Here is a 17,938-nt window from a genome sequence, read left to right as displayed (position 1 = left end):
AGTTAAGCCACTTAGCTGATGAGCATCAGGCCTTCACCTGGTCAGTCTGCTTCTCTCTCTTCCGGGCAGATGGAGGTTAACTTCTTGCCTTCCTGCCCTGGCTCTGTCTCCTCCTTCAGGCCCTGCTGGGACAGTCGCTGCTTTGACAGTCCCCCAGCCAGCTCCCAGCAGCTCTCACCAAACCAGAAGTCACCCGCAGGGAAGGAGGGTTGTTGATTTCTGTGTGGGAGGCGAACACCAGCCTCAAGCAACACTGTGAAACTCACAGGTTGACTCTCTGGAGGGGAAATTTAGGATCAGGCCCTTTCATTTTAGACCCAGGCCAGCTCCTGGGAGCCATGACGCAACTGTTCTACAGACCTCAGCAGCCCTGTCCACATCACACTCTTCACAAGACTTGTTTTCGGGGGCAGCATTAAATGGTTCTTTTTGGGGCACTGGCTTCATGTCATTCTCGATGGACAGCTTATATGTATCCTTTCTCCTCTCTTGTGGTCTCTCCCACCTCAGTCAAACGCTCCTGGGGTCCAGGCACCTGTGTTCAAGCAAACAGTCTGGGCATCTCCTTTCTGACCATCCCCTTGAGACCCCAGTGAGGACTGAGCCTCATGGCCTACACCTCCCAAACCTGTCCTGTATCCATCTACTCCTCTGCCTTCCTCCAGTTCACCTTCAATGCCTTCTGTGTTTTTGCAACAACCCCTTGATGTGTGCCCTGCTCGCCTTTCATCACTGCCCTCACAGCAGCCCCAGTTATCTTTTTTTTTTAAAAACAATATGTGACTTTTTTTTTTTTTTTTGCTAGAAGACCCCTCGTGGTTTTCCAATGCCCACAGTAGAAAACACATACATTTGATTCTGGCTTCCAGACCCCTAACTATCAGATCCTAGGTGTCCTCTTCAAGGTTCACTTGCCCAATCACCTCCCATGATGCTGGCTCCATCTGGTCTTGCACAGCCCGTTCCCCCAGCCTACAAGGCCTCCACCTGCCACTCCACATTGAAGACAGGGGGTGGGGGAACCCTGCCCTCATCCCATCTCAGTTAGAATGTTACCTCCTCCAGAGGCCGAGTCCCTCCAGGTCCTTTATTTTAATTATCTGTCTTCCATGTGTGCATGGATGCTGTCGCTTCCGTCATGCCTGACTGTGCGATCCCATGGACTGTAGCCCACTAGGCTCCTCTGTCTGTGGGATTCTGCAGGCAAGAATACTGGAGCGGGTTGCTGTTTCCTTCTCCAGGGGATTTTCCTGATCTGGGGAACGAACTTCCTGCATTGGTAAACAGGTTCTTTGCCACAAGCGCCACCTGGAAAGCCCCACTATTTAATACTCTCCTTGTTTGTGTGTCTAATGGAATATCTGCCCTAAGGAAACAGGGGTGGTACTTCTGCATGCATCTCCTAGAGCAGAGTCTGGCACAGAGCCAGTGCTGAATCAATATTTACTGGGTACACGTCCATCTCACAGTAGTGGGCCCTCTCTTCTAGCACCAGTTCTATCCGCTGGCGAACCTAAAAAATTTATGGGTCCTTGGGCACCACCTCCAGGGATGCTGATTTGGTTCGTTTGGGGTAGGACCTAGGAATCTGCATTTTAAGGAGCTGCTCAGTGTAATCCTGAGTCAGGTGGGCTTCTGACTTTGAGGACCTGTGTTATCAATGGCATTTATGTGGCTATTAGCCCATTGGATCCTACCGTACTTCTAGGAAGTATTAAGGCCAGGGATTCTGAATTTATATTTAAAACAACCTTTAGAACAAAGTTGTTTTTGTTTTCTGAACAGGTAATACATTCACATGTATCAAAGGCAAAACAATATAAAAGGTTTTACATGAGAAGTCTCCCTTACACCCTGCCCATCCAACCCCTCCCCAGCCCCTGCTTAGGAAGCCACGTGTATGAATTGCTTGGATACATTTCTGATGCTTCTTTATGCAAGTAGAGGCAAATTCCAGCATATATTTTTATTTATTCCCTTTTCAAATACAATGGAGAAGGAAATGGCAACCCACTTCAGTATTCTTGCCTAGAGAATCCCATGGACAGAGGAGCCTGATGGGCCTGTGGGGTCCATGGGGTCGCACAGAGTCAGACATGACTGAGTGACTAACACACTTTCAAATACAAAGTCATAATCCACATGTTTAGCATCTTGGTTCTTTTTCACTTAACAGTATATCCTGGGAGAGATTTCTCCATCGGTGTATAGAGAACCTTCTTGGTTTTAAACTACCAGGCATTCCACATGGGGGATGTTTATTAGTCAGCCCTAGAGGTGGACCCTTGGCTTATTCACTTTTATGGAGAAGGGGGCCTGTTACCAACAGTGCTGCAGGGTATAATCTTGCTCCTACATCATTCCTTAGCACATACAATTATGCATGTGTATCTCCAGGATGAATTCTCAGAAGTAAATTGCTGGTCCTGGGTCAGGTGGCTCCGTAATTTTAATGGATGTTATCAGATTTCTCTGACCATTTTGAATTTCCATTAGCAGTGGAATTAAGAGTCCCCCATTTTCCTACAATCTTTCTAATCAAGTGTGCTGTCAAATTTTGGGGATCGTTCTGAACCTGGTAGGTAAGAAATGCTGCCTCAATGTAGTGTGGGCTTTTTTTTTTTAAAGTGGCTTTATTTAGACATAAATGATGTGTAGTAAATGGCAGGTTTTAAGCTGTACAGTTTGAATGATGAGTTTTGACGTTTATACACCAGTGAAGCCATCACCACAGTCAAGGTAATGAACATATCTGTTACCCTTTGCATCACCTCCTTCAACACTAATCTGCTTTCTATCACTGTAAGAGTGCATACATATTTTAGAACTTGTGGAATAATATGGTGAGTATTCTTTTTTTGGTTTTTCCACTCTGCCTCATTATTTGAGATTTTTCTATGCTGCGGTATGTATATTAATGTTTCTTTTTTTTTTTTTTTTTACTGCTGAGTAGTATTCCATTTCATAGGTAAACCATAATTTATTTATTTACCCATTGGAAGATTTCTAGTTTTGGACTGTTTAAGTTGTGAATACCCATGTATTATGTACTATTTTTGTATTGACAAATTTTCATTTCTTTTGGGTAAATACTTACCCCTTGAGGCAGCTAGGATCCTGGTACCCAAACTGTGACCCTTAAACCTTTGCTTCGCTTCCTGACCCTGGGGGATGGGTAGGGCTTGGAGGAGGGCCAGATCAGATCATGGAGTCCCAGGGTGTGGCCCCCTTGCTTGGACTAAGCTTGAAATAACAGCAGCATTGAATACTATTTTGTAGAAATAAGGAATACTGATTTTTATTTGAATTTTTTTTACCATGCCACAGCTTACAGAATCTTAGTTCCCCAACCAGGGATCAAACCCTTTCCCCCTTATGTGGAAGTATGCAGGGAGTCCTCATCACTGGACCACCAGGGAATTCTCAAGAATACTGATTTTTTTTTTTTTTAAAGAAATGCTCATTCTTTGCAAATGTCACATTCTGGGAGATGAAGTGAAGGAGTAAAGAGGCCCTCTGGATCCTAGGTGGGACATGAGTGAAGCCAGAAAGACAGGGAGCCCTTTGGCTCTGAGGAGCGCTGGACTGATGTCCTGCTTCGTATCCTCGGGCACTTGTCCAGCCGGGCAGCCAGGATCTGCTGGTCATCTGTGTGTTTTCTCGGAGCCCCTGTATTTTGCAGCAGCTGACGATAGCGGGAGTAATAAACTTTCAGAGATCTCTTTGCATAGTGGTGACCAAAGCACTTTTGCATTTCGATCATTTATATGGAGGAGGGAGGTTCCTGGTGTCAGCCCCATGAGGGCAGCAGCTGTGGTCTGTTTGTTCAGTACTGTTTCCCATAACAGTGCCTGGTGCATAGTGGACGCAGTATGTTTTTTTGCTGAGTGCAGAAAGCAACCAGTTTTGGGTGGGGATGTTCGCCAATGCTGATTGTACTTGTTAGGGGTGCCTTACCTTGAGGAGGGGGCACTTGGGCTGTTAGAAAGAGTGAGTAGCATCCAAGTGGCTCCAGAAGGCTGGCCCGGGGAGGGCAAGGGAGAAGAGGAGGATGGAGAAAAAGGAGGCCAGACCGGGCGGGGTATTCTTGTAAACTCTGCTAAGGAGTTTGAATGTCAATATTTGAACTTCTTGGGAAACCACTGGTAGAGTTTAAGCAATACAATGGCATGCAAAGATGTGTATTTTTGGAAATCCCCCTGGCTGCCGTGGGAAGGATGGACAGCTGGAAGCTGGGTTGGGAGAGGCGAGGAAAGCCCAGAGTGGGGTGCTGGAGGAAATCTGGACAAAGATGGCATGACCTGCCTAGGACAGTGACCCAGGGCCGGGCCTGGGCTGATTTCTGGTAGCTAAAATATAGTGGTGATGGGAAAGAGGGTGGAGCCAAGGAACTCTGGGGAAGGTGACGATATCCAGTGTAAGGGGCCAAACCAGTCCTTGACATTCTCCAGGCTGGGTCTCTACCCTGGAAGCCAGGAAGAAGGCTAAGACTTTTTTTTAAAAATTGCGGTATAATTCACACACTGTTACATTCACTCCCTTAAGGTATAAAATTCATTCATCTCTAGTGTGTTTACAAGGAAGTCCAGCCATTGCACACATGCTCAGTCTCCTCAGGCGTGTCCTACTCGGCGACCCCATGGACTGTAGCCCACCAAGCTCCTCTGTCCTTGGGGATTCTCCAGACGAGCATCCCGGAGTGGGTTGCCATGCCCTCCTCCAGGGGAGCTTCCTGACCCAGGGATTGAGCCATGTGTCTCCTGGACTGCAGGTGCATTCTTCACCCACTGAATCACCTGAGAAGCCCAGTCCAGCCACTGCCACCATCACATTCCAGAATGTTGTCTCAAAGGAAACCCAGTACCCATTACAGTCCCCTCCCAGGGAGGATCAGGCTGTCCCTGTCCTGGTCAGTTCCCAAGGAGCTGTGCAATCTTAGGCAAGTCCCCACCTCACCTTGGCCCCTAAAGGCCCTTCCAGCTGTGACTCCATGCAGTGATTCTGGGTGGGCAGACTATGTTATGATCATACTTCCATGACACTAATGTTAAAGATTTTTAATGGGGGAGGAGGGCTTGTTTCATTTTATTTTCTATGGTAATCAAGCACAGATGATTCTACTATAATTACCACCTTAATTAGCATCTTGGCATAAATCTCTGTCTTCATTTTTGGTTACCTCCTAAAGTTGCACTTCTGAAAGTGGAATTACTGATTTAGGGGATGGAGACATATTTAAAGTTGTTTGTATATATTGCTAAATTGTTTCCAGAGAGGTCGCAAGAACAGGTCGTTTCATCAGTCCCTTGTCAATTGAGTGCGTTTAGAAAACTTTGTTCATTTCCCTCGCAAAATGCAAATGATGTGGGATTGTTTGAATATGGATTTATTGGATCACCAGCTTGAGTAAGCACACTTACAGGCGGTTCTGAGTCTTCTATCCTCCCACTTGTGATCTGCCAGTTCTGGCTGTCGCCCTGGCGTCTTCTGGGAGGGCTGTGGGTTGCACCGCTCTGGTGACACTCTTCTCTTGTGAGTCCTGGGATCCCTGCGGTTGGGTTCGGTGACTGGGCTGCTCGATGGGTGACTTTTGAAAATAGTTTGAATGTATCTGTTTTGGCCTGTGCTGGGTCTTCATTGCTGCGTGGGCTTTCCTCTAGTTGCTGTGAGTGGCGGCTGTTTGTTGCAGTGCGGGCCTCTCATGGAAGTGGCTTCTCTTGTGGAGCCCAAGCTCTGGAGTGCTGGGGCTTAGTAGTTGTGACTCCCGGGCTCTAGGACACAGGTTCAGTAGCTGTAGCGCTCTGGCTTAGTTGCTCCACAACATGTGGGATCTTCCTAGACCAGAGACCGAACTCGAGTCTCCCTCATCTCTTGAGTTGGCCGGCAGACTGTTTAGCACTGAGCCACTAGAGAAGCCCTTAGTGGGTTGACTTGTAGCAAACTCTCCAGAACTTAGACATCGTCAGGCCCCTCTGCCTGTGGTTGTCAGGCGAGTGTATTCTCCTCGGCTCTGTCTTGTCTCAGCAAAAATTTGAAGCCATGAGTGGTAGAGCCCACAGCGTGTCGTAGCCCTCGGACAGACCGTGTTATAGCTCTCAGGTCTCAAACAGACTGTGTTATAGCTCTTAGACAGATCAGTGTTACAGGTCTGTGTTACAGCTCAATTTTATTTAGAAAATAGCAGGAAAATCCATCCTTGAGGCATGAAGGCATGCCGACCCAAAGACTGTCAAAGAGAAGAGAGGGGTCCCCCTAGAGGGGGGGGCCCTGGCCCTTTGGCTCCTCTTTTTATACGTTTTTTTTCCTCCCCCCGGGTCTGCCCTATGTAAATTGGGCTAGCCAGGAGTGCTGTTTGTTCTACCTGAGGTCCTCACTCCTGTCTTCGGACCTTTGTTTTTTTTACTTCCTTGTCTTTTAGCCACGGCCATTCTGGACTCCTGTTTCCTATTCTAACTACCTAACAGTCTCTTGCTTTGGCCGGCAGAGTCTTTAGCACTGAGCCGCTAGGGAAGCCCTTGGTGGGTTGACTTGCAGCAAACTCTCCAGAACTTAGACATCATCAGCTATGTTTCAGCTAAGTATTAGCAGAACTGCCCAGTTACTCCTATAAGACCTCAGAGCATTTTAGCACCAATTCAGAACAAGGAGCCTTCCCCCTCCATGTTCCACTAGAGGGCAAATTTTCTCCGAGGGTATGTTGGCTTTTTGAAGAGGACCAATAATTTCTTGATGGCTCAGATGGTAAAGAATCTGCCAGTAATTCAGGAGACCTGGGTTCGACCCCTGGGTCAGGAAGAGCTTCTGGAGAAGGGAATGGCTACCCATTCCAGTATTCCTGCCTGGAGAATTCCATGGACAGAGGAGCCTGGTGGGCTACAGTCCATGGGGTCGCAGAGTCCGACACAACTGAGTGACTAACACACGTACACGCACACACACACACGCACAAAGAATGTCTATGCTGTGATGTGGGAGAATCAAGGTGCCCAAAGCTAGAGCTGATTCTGGTTTGAGTGATGGGGGAGGGGAAGGGTGACTGCTGAATGGAATTGCTCTAAAGATGGGAATATCCATCCATTATTGAAACTCAGAGTTTCTGTGAAGCAAGGACAGGATCCACAGTAAGCCATAAATGGGGCCAGAGTCCCCAGAGCAGGGACCTCCCAGAGGCCTCACGGGGGATCTTTTGTTTCTGAAAACAAAGTCACTGAATTGCTCTGCTTACATTTTCCTGATGACTTTGCTGTGGGGCATGTCCCTTGACTGAGGAGGAAGCGGAGAGACAAAGGAGGGGGGGCGGTGAGGTGCCCCGGGGTGGGTGGGGGGGCTGAGTCAGCAGCGGGGCGCTTGAGTGGGAGCTTCTAGGCCTCTCTCCCCAGGGCCTCAGTCTGGCTGTGGGCAGTAGCTCTGTGTGTGGGGAGGTTTGGGGTATGGGTCTTCCACAGAGGGTCCCGACAGCCCCTGGTGTGCTGACAGCAGCTGGTGTGGAGGAGGGAGACTTGCTTTAGAGGCAGGGTGCAGGGTTGGTACGGCCACCAATGAAGGGACCAGGGTGGGGAAGCTGGAAGCAGACAGGGGCGGGGCAGTTTTTAGCCTCCCTGAGCCTGTTTGCTCAGCTCCTGGGGGCTTTCCCTCCTTTGTCCTGTGGAGCCAGGTGAATCTGCCATGTGTCTTCTGAGTGGGCTTTAGTTTGGGACTTCAACCCATGTGGCTGGGATTCAAACCCAGCCAAAACCCACGGTACCTGGTTTCAGGATCTAATCAAGTTCAGATCCTTGATGTCTCATTGCAGAAATAATTCAGTGAGAGATAAAGTGATAGGTATGAAGTGGATTTAATTCAGATTTGGAGAGAAGCACACTCCACAGACACAGTGTGGGCCATCGCAGAGGGCGAGTCAGTTCAGTCACTCAGTCACGTCCATCTCTCTACGACCCCACGGACTGCAGCCTGTCAAGCTTCCCTACCCATCACCAACCCCCAGAGCTTGCTCAAACTCATGTCCATCGAGTTGGTGATGCCATCTAACAATCTCATCCTCTGTCGTCCCCTTCTCCTCCTGCCCTCAATCTTTCCCAGCATCAGGGTCTTTTCAAATGAGTCAGTTCTTCGCATCAGGTGGCCAAAGTATTGGAGTTTCAGCTTCAGCATCAATCCTTCCAATGAATATTCAGGACTGGTTTCCTTTAGGATGGACTGGCTGGATCTCCTTGCTGTCCAGGGGACTCTCAAGTGTCTTCTCCAACACCACAGTTCAAAAGCATCAATTCTTTGGCGCTAGCTTTCTTTATAGTCCAATTCTCACATCCCTGTGTGATTACTGGAAAAACCTTGACTGAGGATCAAGGTCTAATTAAAATCGACGTGTCTGCCATCTTGGACCCATTTGGTTCTAATTGGTCATTGTTTCAGAAAGGTGTGCCCTGTCCCCTTCCCTCCTGTTACATGAGGACCCAGGACAGCTCGCTAGATGGAGCCACTGTTTTCCTCTGTGTCAGAGGCTATGGAAATGGCCTCAGCCCTCCCTGTCACCTCATTGGCCCTCTCCTTCCGGGCATGGGGTCATTTCTGAAAACTAGACCAACCCTAGCCAGCACTGCCTGAATTATCCAGAAAACCCTGTAGTCGGGTGGATACCCTCTCTTTCACGTCCCTGTAGACCTGTGCTCCTTACCTCGGAACCTGATAGCCACGCTCTCCCTACAAGGGAACCAGGTATAGGAGACCCAGTCCCTCCTCAGAGCAGGGGTGAGGCAGGTAGGTACAGATGGCCCAGCCGAGCGCCTGGATGGGAGCGTGGCCCACAGGGGTGCTCTGCTGTGCACAGTCTGTACTGGAGACGCCATTTAGGAAGCATCTCATCTGGGCTTGAGCCCCAGAGTGGGGTGGTGGGCTCGGGTGCATGGGGATCAGCAGCCTCCTCCACTTCTGTCTAGTGGGGCCAGCCTTCTCCCACTCACAGCCCCATGCCTGGAAGAGCCCTGGGACCTTGCATGCTGGTCAGTCAGATGAGTTCCAGGTTGCAGGAAGGCTAGGTGGTGGACACAGAAATCTCAGAACACCTGCCTGGCGGTGCTCCCAGCTCTTGAGCCACTATCCACCTGAAGGGGCAGCATGAACTCTGGGTGTCCTTGGAGCCCAGAAATCATCAGTGTTAAGGGTGCCCCAGAGTGTTTGCAGAAAGGGAGGACAGGACGTGTCCGTCACACACCTGGCCACAGGCAACTCTGTCTCTCCCGACTCATCCCTGCTGTTCCAGGTGTCCGGATTCTGCCTGCTCCGCTCCTGAAGACCCCCTCCCTTCTCTGTTCCCTCCCTGCCCTGCCTCACACCTGGAGGGAGAGGGGCTTGCAACAACACAACGTGGGGAGATTATAGTAGGGGTGCCCATCTCTTTGTCTGCACCTCTGGGATCAGAAGCAGCAGTCAGAGCACAGGTTCTTCACTATTTGGAGGACAGTGTCCTTTGCCCACCCTGGCTCCCCCAAACTGTGTGCAAATCGCTCCAGGAACACAGAGCTGCCTGCCTGTGGCTGGGGGTTCCGAGGACTTGCTACCTCTGTGCTAAGAGCTGGAAGTGACCAAGATTAACTGCAGTTTTATGGCTCAAGCTTCCCCCTGGAAGTTGCTGGCCTTCAGTAGATTCCAGAGTTCCGAAATGGCTACATCGGACAGACTCAGCTAGTGTCCTTGTTGTCTAGGTGGGGAGACAGTTTCCTGGTGCTTGCAACACCTCTGTATGCCTAGAATTCTCTCCTATTTACAGCCATATTAGTCATTTTTTAAATAGTTCGGTGGCATTAAGTACATTCACATCGTTGTACAACCATCATCACCACTTCAGAAGTCTTGCTAAAAACTCTTGCTGACACTCTGCTAATCCGTTATATACTAACTCCTTATTCCCTCCTCCTCCAAGCTCCTGGAAACCATCATTTTACTGACTGCTTCTATGAATTTGATGCTGGGTACCTCATATAAATGGAATCATACAGTGTTTATCTTTTTATTTCACTTAGCATAATGACTTCAAAGTTCAGCCTTGCTGTACCATGTGGCAGACTTTCCTTCATTTTAAAGCCTGCATAATATTTCACTATTAGGCTTCCCTGGTGGCTCAGCAGTAAAAAAACTCACCTGCTATGCAGGAGATGCAGGGTCTGTCCCTGGGTGGGGAAGATCCCCTGGATTAGGAAATGATTACCCACTCCAGTATCCTTGCCTGGGAAATCCCATGGACAGAGGAGCCTGGTGGGCTACAGTCCATGGGGTTGCAAAGAGTCGGACATGACTGAGTGACTAAACCACAACAGCAATATTTCATTTTATGAGTAATACTACATTTTATTTATCTATGCATCCATTGATGAGCACTTGGATTGTTTTTGGGGGGAGGGGCAATTGTAAATAATGCTGCTATGTTTATTTATTTTTATTTATTTTTCTTTTGTTTTCTACTTACAAAAGTAATATGCATCTTAATCACTTCAAGCATGACATTACAGAAATACATTTAAAGGGAAAGTCCCTGTTCTTGTACACCTGAAAAAGAAAAGAAAGAAAGAAAGTTTAGTTGCTCAGTCATGTCCAACTGTTTGCGACCCCATGGACTGTAGCCTGCCAGGCTTCTCCGTCCATGGGATTTTCCAGGCCAGAGTACTGGAGTGGGGTGCCATTGCCTTCTCCAGAGGATCTTCCCCACCTGGGGATCAAACCTGGGTTTCCCACATTGTAGGCAGGACACTTTACCGTCTTGAAGGGAACCAGTATTAACAGTTTCATATTACCAGAATCGTGTCAGGATTCTCATTTAGGTATATACTGACATATAATTTTTAAAAGTGGAATTAGGTACTGTACATGCTTAAATATTGTTTAATGTTTTATTCTGAGCTAATTTCCAAGTTCCAGAAAAACTGCAAGACTATTCAAAGAATTTCTCTTTTCCACATTTACTTTATCTTCTCTCACTTGCTTTTTCTGAAGTCTCCTGGCAGATACAATGTCCCTTTACTTCTAAATACTTTAATGTATATTTTCTAAAAACAAGGACTGCCACTAACATTGTCCCTTAATACAATGATCAAAATCAGGAATACAATATTATTGTAATTTACTGATTTAGTTGGATATCACCAATTAGCCAATAGTGTCCTTAATAACAAAATCTCATAGTTTTCTTAGATAACGGTAAACATTAAGTTGTCTCCCTGTTTTTCACAATTAATTGTCATGTCTTGTTCGCTTTGTTTAAACTGGAATGGTTATTCAGACTTTGACTTTTATGTTGAGTTGCTTTGACAAGTACAAGTCAGTTATTTTGTAAAATGCTTCTTAATTTAAACTCGTCTGATGTTTCCTCATGATGAGATACAGATTATACACTTCTTGCAGGAATACCCTGGAAGTGAAGTTGTGTTCTTCTCAGTACATCATATCAAGAGACACATGCTATTCATCTTCCCATTACTGGTGACTTGAGCAGATAGTATCCGTTGTAAATTTTCTTTCTTTCTTTCTTTCTTTTTTAAGGTTGAAGTTTAATTTAAAATACTATGTTCATTTCAGGTGTACAGAAAAGTGATTTGGTTTACTTTCCATTATATGTTATTACAAGGTATTTAATATAGTTTCCTGTGCTATATATTAGGTCCTTGTCATTTATCTATTTTATATACAGAGGGGTGTATATCTTAATCGCAAACTCCTAATTTATCCCTCCCCAGCTCCCTCCTCCCTTGTGGTAAGCATAAGCTTGTTTTCTATGGCTGTGAGTTGGTTTCTGTTTTGTGAAGAAGTTCATTTGTATCACTTTTTAAAAGGGTTCCACATATAAGTGATATTATATCATATTTGTCTTTCTCTGTCTCCACTTAACATGATATTGTCTAGATCCATCCACGTTGCTGCAAACGGCATTATTTCATTCTTTTTTATGGCTGAGTAACATTCCATTATATTTATGGACCACACCTTTATCTATTCATCTTTCGATGGACATTGAGGTTGCTTCCATGTCTTGGCTATTGTAAATAGTACAAACATTGGGGTTAGTGTCTATGTTGAGTTAGAGTTTTCTCTAGATATATGCCCAGGAGTGGGCAGGATCCTATGGTAACTATAATTTTGTTTATTTTATTTTATTTTTTGCCTGTCCTGGGGTCTTCATTGCTGTGTGCAGCTTTCTCTAATCGCAGCAAGTGGGGCTACCCTCTAGTTGCAGTGCACAAGCTTCTCATTGTGGTGGCTTCTCCTGTTGTAGAATATGGGCTCTAGAGTGTATGGACTTCAGTAGTTTTGGTTCACAGTCTTTATTTATTTACTTGGCTGTGATGGGTCTTAGCTGCAGCATGTAGGGTCTTTAGTTGTGGCATGAAAACTCTTCTAGAATTTAGTTCCCTGACCAGGGATTGAACCAGGGCCCGCCACATTGGAAGCAGGGAGTGCTTGTCACTGGACCACCAGGGAAGTCTTTTGTGTACTTTTTAACGCATGCTGACTGGCGTGAGATGATACTTCATTGCGGTTTTGATTTGCATCTTTCTAATAATTAGTGATATTGGGCATCTTTTCATGCTCACATGCTTCTCATGTGCCTGTTGGTGATCAAAACAATTTTTTAATCAGGTAAAATGTACATAGAGCGAAATGTGCACATCTTAAAAAAATTAACTGGTTGATGAATTTTGTTGGGTACGTCAGTTTAACCAACACCCCAATCAAGTTATATACCGTTTGCAGTTTGTTTTTTTTAATTAAAATATGATTCATACATCTTTGGAGAAGGCAATGGCAACCCACTCCAGTACTGTTGTCTGGAAAATCTTGCCTGGAGAATCTCAGGGACGGACAGGGGAGCCTGGTGGGCTGCCATCTATGGGGTTGCACAGAGTCGGACATGACTGAAGCGACTTAGCAGCAGCAGCAGCAGCATACACCTTCCCTTATGGGTTAGAATAAGTTTTTGCCCAGTATTTTAGAGGAAGGAGCCAGGGTTTAGCTTTAGTTTAGTTTAGCCAGACTACCATTGAAGAGCATGGCTTTAGAGTCATGTAGATTTAGGATCAATTTCTGCTCTGACCCTTATAGCTCATATAAGGTGACTTTTAGCTCTCTAAGTATTAATTTTTTCATCTTTAAAATGGGGATGTTACCTAGCTCAAAACAGTGTCTCAAGAATTGAGTCCCTGAAACACCTAAGAGCCCTTATAAATATATATATATATTAATGTAGAAGCCAGTAGAAAAACAAAAGATATGAACACTGTATTAACAGAAGAAAATAGTCATTTGTCGAATCAATAAACCTATCAAAAGCTGTCCAGCCTCACCGATGATCAAACAAATCCAAGTCATAGCAGCAGTGACATAGAATTTTTCAGCTGTCAGATTGGCAGGGATTAAAAAGGTACCATAATCTGTCATGTTGGCAAGGGTTTCAGAGGTAGGCACTCGACAGCACATTGGCTCTGTATACTTGAAGGATAATTTGGCCTTATCTGTTAACATTGTTAAGTGCTCACACCCTTTATCCCAGTAGTTATTCTTTTGCCGTTTATTCTACATATGTTCAGTTGCTAAGTCACGTCTGACTCTTTGCAACCCCATGGACTGCAGCATGCCAGGCTTCCCTGTCCATCACTACCTCCTGGAATTTGCCCAAACTCATGTCCATTGTGTAGATGAGGCCATCCAACCATCTCATTCTCGGTTGTCCCCTTCTCCTCCTGCCCTCCATCTTTCCCAGCCTCAGGGTCTTTTCCAGTGAGTCAGCTCTTCACATCAGGTGGCCAAAGGATTGGAGCTTTAGTTTCCACATCAGTCCTTCCAATGAATCTTCAGGACTGATTTCCTTTAGGATTGACTGGTTTGATCTCTTTGATGTCCAAGGGACTCTCAAGAGTCTTCTCCAGTACCACAGTGCAAAAGTACCAATATGTTGGTGCTCAGCGTTCTTTATGGTCCAGCTCTCACATCCATACATGACTACTGGAAAAACCATAGCTTTGTCTATACAGACCTTTGTGAGCAGAGAGATATCTCTGCTTATGTGCCTGTACAAATGGGCAAAGTATGTGTTTTGTTGTAAAATCCATCAAAGCATAAGCAACCTAAATGTTCAATAGAGCAAATTAGTTATGACTCACGTTTGCAATTAAATGCTATGCAGTTAATGAAAGGAATGAGGAAGCTCTAACATGACATGTTAAGTTTTTACAATAAACTGTATAATGAAAAAAAAAAAAATTTAAACAACACCTAGACTCTCATATTCCTTTCCATGAGAAAAGTGTTCTGATTTAGCAATACTGCAGTTCACTGATGCCTGTGGTTAATGATCACAGCTAAGTCAGGGACATTTTTGTTAGGTGCAACAAGCAATTTTCCCAGCAGTTAAGCTTCGTTGGACCATGCTATTTTGAGATGTTCCATGGTGGTGTACATGCCTGGGGGCAGGTGTGCCACCATACTTGTTATGGTTAAAAACTTCACAGAGACTAGAACTGGAAACGGCAAATCGTCGTTAACAGAATGGCAAGTGGGTTCTCCTTTTAGGTCTACTGAGAAGGAGCCCCGTGTGTTATTTAGGTGCTCTGACGTTCATTTATTCATTCAACAAACATTTCCTGAACAGCTATTATGCACCAAAATGTTGCCCTTGGGGCTGGAGTTAGAACCTTCATGTAAGGACAATACTCAAAGTATGGCCGAGGATATGATAATAAAAGCAACCTGCCTTGTCACTATAATAATGATAAAGAGGAACCCTTGACAGCATCAGAAAGAAGTTCTCTGAGAGCAGGGGCTGTATTGTTCACAGCATCTGCATTCACAGCACTCTAGTCCGTGCTTGGCACATAGCTGGTTAATGTCTGGAATTTGCTAAATGAATGAGTGAATGAACAAATGAATTGATAGAATCAGGGTTCTAACAAATAACAGAAGAGGTACTTCCCTGGTGGTACGGTGGATAAGAATCCACCTGCTTATACAAAGGACACAGGTTTGATCCCTGGTCTGGGAAGAGTCCACGTGCCACAGAGCAACTAAGCCTGTGCACCAGGACTTCTGAACCTGTGTGCCTAGAGCCCTGGCTCCACAATAAGAGAAGCAACTGCAGTGAGAAGCCTGCACCCTGCCACGAGGAGCAGGCCCCTCTCGCTGCAACTGGAGAAAGCCCGCATGCAGCCACCAAGAGCCACTGCAACCAAAAATAAGTACATTTAAAAAAAATTACAGAAAACACACTCCAATTAGGATAATTTGAGGAAAGACTCTTCATGAAGGGGCATGTGAGTGCGTGTTGGAGAAGCTCACGGAATGGTACAGAAACCCAGGTAAAGGACGGATGTTGTCACACCTGTAGGCCGTAGGAGGCAAGAGGAATTGGGTTACGGAACTGGGAGGGAACCGGATTCCTGTCCCCCCATCTCCTATTGAATCGCCTGGGGAGCCAGAGGGCAGGGAGCCTGAATGTCTCCGTCAGGCTGCACACCTGAAGGTATTTATCACACACGCCCGGGGGCCTGGTTCTTTATTGCACTGCTCCAAACTCTGTGAGAGGAGGGGTGTCATCATCGTGTTGCCGAGGAAACAGGATGAGATTAGCTCTGTCCCTTGCCCCAGCTATCTTTAGGAAGAGGCAGAACTACTCTCCTAAGAAATGCCAACATCTGTGGAGATTTTAAACCCAGGTGGCCCAGAGCTGTGGGGCCCACAGACAGACTGTATAGTTGGGAGGCAAATTATTAATACTATTCTGGGCCTCAGTCTCCCCATCTGGAAAAGGGAATGATACCCATCTTCGAGAATTCTTGTGATGATTCAGTAACAGTGATATAGAAATTGGGTGCTTGCTTCATCAGCACATATACTAAAATTGGAACGATACAGAGAAGATTAGCATGGCCCCTGCGCAAGGATGACACGCAAATTCGTGAAGCATTCCATATTTTTGTAAAATAAAGTAAAAATAAAATTTAAAAAAAAAATTTAAAAAAATTAAAAAAAAGAAAGAAATTGGCACGTGGTCAACAAAAGGAAAATGTTGACCTGCGAAGTGTGTGAAACATGATTTTGGGTGGGAGAGTGTGGTTGTTCATTTTTGGTTAATTACTTTATACTTGTATTCATCAATTTTTTGGCCCCAAACAGATAATGGTTAGATACCAAAGCAAGTTGCTTTCCCCACTACTCTGTTCTTTTTTTCCCCTCCCTCCTCTCTCTCTCTTCCTTTAACCTGGGGCCTTTCGGTGTCCTCTGCCTCAGTTTTGTGTGTTGGACCCTAGGCCCCTGGGCCATCCTCTGAGTGGCCACATGGCCAGTGCCTGCCACAGCTGGGGAGTCGTCCTCCACTCGGAATTCAGGGACCTCTTCCTCCTCCCTGCCAACAGCCGCTTCCTCCTGGGAGCCAGGAGAACCAGGAGAGAGGGCCCAAGGCAAAGATGTGGATCGTTGGAGCCTTTGATGCGACTGGCCTGCTTCCTCCTGCAATTCTAGCTGATGGCCTTCTAGGAGCGAACACTCTTTGCCACTTATTCTATTAATATTTATAACAATTCCTCAAAATGGATATCATCCCATTTTACAAAGAAGGGAACTATGGATCACAGAGATTAAGTAAATTTGGCCGAAAATCATACATGTGGCAGAGCCACAGAAAATGTGAGTGCCTCTGAATCTCCTACTTCCTTATCCTTTCTTAAACTTTCTGGAGCCTTCAGTATGTTTTCTGAAGACTTAAAGAGCTTTACTTTTCTAATTATAAAAGCAATTTGTGATTGTTTAGTCACTAAGTCGTGTTTGACTCTTTTCTGACCCTATGGATTACAGCCCACCACGCTCCTCTGTCCACGGATTTTTCCAGGCAAGGATACTGGAGTGGGTTGCCATTTCCTTCTCAAGGGGATCTTCCTGACCCAAGGATCGAACCTACCTCTCCTGCACTGGCCAGCAGTTTCTTTACTACTGAGCCACCAGGGAAGCCTTATAAAGGCAATACTGGATTATAATAGAAAATGTGTAAAGTAGGAAGGACATTTTCACATAACGCAGCCATACAGTCTGTATAAGTTTGCAGGTTATTTTCATGTAACATTATAATACATGTCTTGTTCCACAGTCCTAGAAATTCTTTGTAAACCTTATTTTCAGTGGCTGCTAATAATCCCTCAGCTGGGTACACTATCATTTACTTAAACAATCGTCTATTGTCAGACCATCCGGTGGTTTCCAGTTCCTTGCTGTCAGCAACATTGCTGCAAAGAGCATCTTTTTATTCAGAAAGCTTTTTCTGTTTGTCCTATTTCCTTAAGATGGTTTCTCAGAAGTGGAAATACTGGTTCAATTACCAGTTTGCGTTTTATGTCTCTTCGTACATATTGCCAAGTTGTTCCCCAAAGGGTGGCCCCAGCAGCGTGGAGAGCATTCTGCGGGTAGTTTTCCACTCTTAACTGGCTTTGTATTCCTTCCCAAAAGTCTCATAAGGAGAATGGCCCAGAGCGTGGTGGAAGTGATGGAAGACGCCAAGGGAAAGGTCCAGGAGAACCTTCTGGCCAACGGAGGTAGGTCCCTGAAGTACGCTTATGAAGGTCCTTTCCCAGCTTATTCTAGTCCATTCGTGGTCCCGGCTGTAGCCACACAGGAGGGCTGAAATGACGTGGTACCACGGAGGCTCCAAACTGGCACGCCGGGCAGAGGCTGTCCACGCCACTTAGAGCACAGTGGCACCGCTGTTTGGAAGACTCCAATCTCCCTTATAATCCTTCTGTCTCATTTCTAAAGCACCTGGCGTTTCTCACCTGTAGCTGAACTCCTCAGTGAAATTTGAGATGAAAATGGATTCAATGGTGTTTAGGGGTTAGTTGGCCCACCCACCTTCTCTGTCAGTCTCCCTTCTATCCCCACATCCTAACCGATTTAATCCTATCCCCAAAGG

The 17,938-nt window shown here is 45.9% G+C and overlaps 1 protein-coding gene and 1 non-coding gene across 10 annotated transcripts in view; both read left to right on the top strand.

Moving 5' to 3' along the window:
- ATP6V1C2 (ATPase H+ transporting V1 subunit C2) overlaps positions 1 to 17,938 on the top strand; it is a 60,788-nt gene that overhangs the window by 13,976 nt on the left and 28,874 nt on the right. For all 9 annotated transcript variants that reach the window (XM_040224929.1, XM_040224930.1, XM_040224927.1 and 6 more), the window contains exon 4: positions 17,479 to 17,564. In XM_040224929.1, the coding sequence (XP_040080863.1) occupies positions 17,479 to 17,564 (86 nt within the window). The remainder of the gene's footprint in view (positions 1 to 17,478; positions 17,565 to 17,938) is intronic.
- LOC120852379 lies at positions 15,851 to 15,957 on the top strand. The gene has a single exon (XR_005718553.1). It is a non-coding gene; the product is annotated as a U6 spliceosomal RNA (small nuclear RNA).

Source organism: Oryx dammah, unplaced genomic scaffold (assembly GCF_014754425.2).
Source record: "Oryx dammah isolate SB20612 unplaced genomic scaffold, SCBI_Odam_1.1 HiC_scaffold_25, whole genome shotgun sequence".
NCBI classification, from domain to species: domain Eukaryota; kingdom Metazoa; phylum Chordata; class Mammalia; order Artiodactyla; family Bovidae; genus Oryx; species Oryx dammah.
This window is presented reverse-complemented; position numbering and strand designations above follow the sequence as displayed.